Source organism: Trypanosoma grayi (genome assembly GCF_000691245.1).
Source record: "Trypanosoma grayi strain ANR4 Tgr_1122_V1, whole genome shotgun sequence".
NCBI classification, from domain to species: domain Eukaryota; phylum Euglenozoa; class Kinetoplastea; order Trypanosomatida; family Trypanosomatidae; genus Trypanosoma; species Trypanosoma grayi.
The window spans coordinates 2195-5060 of record NW_008826741.1 but is presented as its reverse complement, the minus strand read 5'-3'; the positions used below and the strand labels follow the sequence as shown (position 1 = coordinate 5060).

General features: G+C 53.9%; 2 protein-coding genes across 2 annotated transcripts; both read right to left on the bottom strand.

The window, feature by feature from the left end:
* Positions 1–232: 232 nt before the first annotated feature.
* Positions 233–1477, bottom strand: DQ04_11221040 (hypothetical protein; the record flags this gene model as incomplete). Its single annotated transcript, XM_009316476.1, has 1 exon — positions 233–1477. One exon carries the CDS (start codon positions 1475–1477, stop codon positions 233–235), a length of 1245 nt encoding a protein of 414 aa, XP_009314751.1.
* A 604-nt stretch (positions 1478–2081) lies between these two features.
* DQ04_11221030 (hypothetical protein) lies at positions 2082–2687 on the bottom strand (the record flags this gene model as incomplete). Its single annotated transcript, XM_009316475.1, has 1 exon — positions 2082–2687. One exon carries the CDS (start codon positions 2685–2687, stop codon positions 2082–2084), a length of 606 nt encoding a protein of 201 aa, XP_009314750.1.
* Positions 2688–2866: the final 179 nt, after the last annotated feature.

The following is a 2866-nucleotide window of genomic DNA, read 5'->3' as shown; positions in this document are numbered from 1 at the left end:
CCCGCCCCACCACACAGCTGCACGCACCATCACGCAGACACAACACGACTCCTCCCATGGATTAGCAAGCAGAATAGTACTGTAAGGTGTATGTCTCACACTCACAATAGCAATTTCAAAAAATTCGATCCTTTAGTTTTTTTTTCTTTACGAGCCGCCTATGTACTATCAACAAGCATCATGCATATCTTCGTCAACGGCGTTCTTCAGCACCATAGCGATCCGCCCGTTTTCACATGGGATACATTGGTGCTTCTCCCGAGTGCGGTGGTTGAGATTCGGGCTGCATATCTGGAGGACTCGATTTGTCGTTGGGAGTGGCGCCGGTAGCTTCAGCATTCTTCGACGAGTCGTCAAAAGTGGCTTCTTCTCCCAACATCTCCTCGGGGCGTTGGACCGTCTTTGCATGATTGTCATTGGCCACCGGCGGCAATGAATAGACAGCAGTTGCGTCCAAGTGCGCCAGCGGGGACTCCGGTTGCATGCCTGGATCTCCAAGTCTTGTGCCGTGCACTGCGGAAGTGGGTTCCTCCCTCATAGCATTACCGTAAGGACTCACAGGTGCGTAGAGGGCTCCCCCGAAGGGCTCCTCCTGTCGCCCCGGTAGCCGCGCAAGACTCCCATTGCCGCACAGCTCCGCACCCGCTGCAATATGCCTCATCGACGGCGATCTCGTTGACAGAGTGTTATCCTCTCCTCCAGGTAACAGGCTGTGGCGAGCTGCGTTGACAAACACGCCTGCTGCAGGAGGAAAGCACTTGGCGGACTGTGACGCCACCTGGCGCACAGTGTCCAATGCGTGTCGCAGCTTGCAGCACTCAATGTTCAGGAAGTGGTCCAGCATCTCCCCGACCTTCTTTTCAACATCTGCCATGTATTCATCGTATAGCTTCGTAAAGTATGTACTCTTCACCTGCAACTTCGCATGGGCCTTGTCGCGCCTCGCTGTCTGCCTGCCGTACATCTTACTCTCGCCGATTGGTTTGTTGGCCTTGGCATACTTCTGCATCTTTGTCTCCACCGTCTCCACCTTCTTCTGGTACTTCCGCAGATACTTCATTGCCTTTTTGCCCGCAGCAAGGGTCTTCTTGACAGCCTCACGGAGTGGCGGCATCCGCTCAAAAATCTCCTTCTGCATGCTGGCCCTGTAGTTCGGCAGCGAATTCCCAACCTTCAGCTCACGCATCTGCAGCGCAAGTAACTTCGCAGAGCTGTGCAGCGCATCCGCCGTGTCATTCGACACCAGGTATTCCCCGTTTTTGTCCTCCTCCTCCTTGTGTTGCACAGTCACCGCCTCCGTCACGTCGACATAGCAGTTGCCAACAATCTCCCCCGCTGCGGCCACATCCATTGACGCCATGGCCATATCCTGCAAGGCCTTCTCGAGCCCATCCAGCCTTCTGTTGATTGACAAGGCATTTTGAAAGTACAGCTCGATGACGGTGAGCGGCTGTTGTTTTGCGTTCGACTTCGCCATTGTGTTGTGCAGCTCACAAAATAATTTTTTTTCCTCGGATGGTTGATGTTGTTGTTGTTATTCTGGTCGGTGGCGGTATCAGCGTTGGGTATGTCTCTTTCTTTTCGTGTCCTTGGCTCGCAGGCAGCGCAGAGTGGAGGGGAGATTGTGTGAGGGACGCCCCCAGCACAGCGGGAGAAGGAGCAGCAGAGAAAAGCAGCAGCAGCAGCAGCGCCGGAGACGGTTGAGGAGAGCTGCGGCTCAGGGAGACTAGCCCCGAAAGGTGCCAGCACAAAACAGAAAATATCCAAATGGTATCAATTGAGGCGGCAGTAAAAAGCATCACGACAAACCACAAATGGGGGGTTCTTCGCGCATTAAGGCGCTTCTCCCCCCATTCGTCCCTCCTTCACCCTTAGAAACACATACTGCTTCCAATATGTGTGGAGACTCGCAATATGTGTCTGTGTCTCAAGCTCGGCCTTAATCCTGTTGGCAAAAATACCTTTTGGCTCATGAACAATAAGCACCCAGCCTCCTATTTCAATGCGTCACTCCTTCCTTTCCCTCCGGCAGGTGCATAATGTTCTACCGAATAAATGGGGGTGTCCAGAAAAAGTATCTCCTAGTGCACTGAAGGGGGCTGCTGCCGTGTATCTGATGGTTCCAGTGTGCTATGGGGGAGGGTAGAACTAAAATCAGCATTCTCCGGTGCACTTGCTCTTACCTCCGCCGTGTTTATTGGCTCCTGTGGCTGGTTCGATCCCGCTGCAGCACCGTTGTCCTTCCGCACTTCAGAAAAGACCGGCGAATGCACCTCCGAGTGCACCGTTGGCGGCCGCAGGTGCGTTTGCGGCATCGGCCAGCTACCGTCCCGGTCCGCAGAGTTAGACTCAACCTCTGCAAAGTTTAGAAGGTATGGGTTCTCAGGCGTGGTGGCGTCGTTAAATGGCTCCACTAGCCGTCTACTCGTTGTTGTTGCCTCGCCATTCGGATGTGCCTCTACACTCTCGTTGACGGGGTTTATTCGCGACGTCTTTGTTGGGGGAGAGTTATCAGCCGCCCGCATTGTCACACTGTGTCGAGCAGACTTTACGAGTACCTTAGATATCGACGGGTAGCGCTGGGTGGCATGTGGCGCAACTTCGCGTACGACATCGAGTGTGCGCTCCAGCATGCAGCACTCAGTGTCCAGGAAGCTGTCCAGCGTCCCCCCTGTCGTCTGCTCCATTTGCTTCAGGAAGTCATCGTACAGCTTTGCGAAATACGTGGTCTTCGCCTGCGACCTTGCATGGGCGCTATCCCGCTCCGCCACCTGTTTGCTGTAGAGTTTGCTCTCAGTGAGTGGTTTGTTGGCCTTCGCATACTTCTGAATCTTCTTTTCCACAATCTTTGCCTTTTTCTGGTACT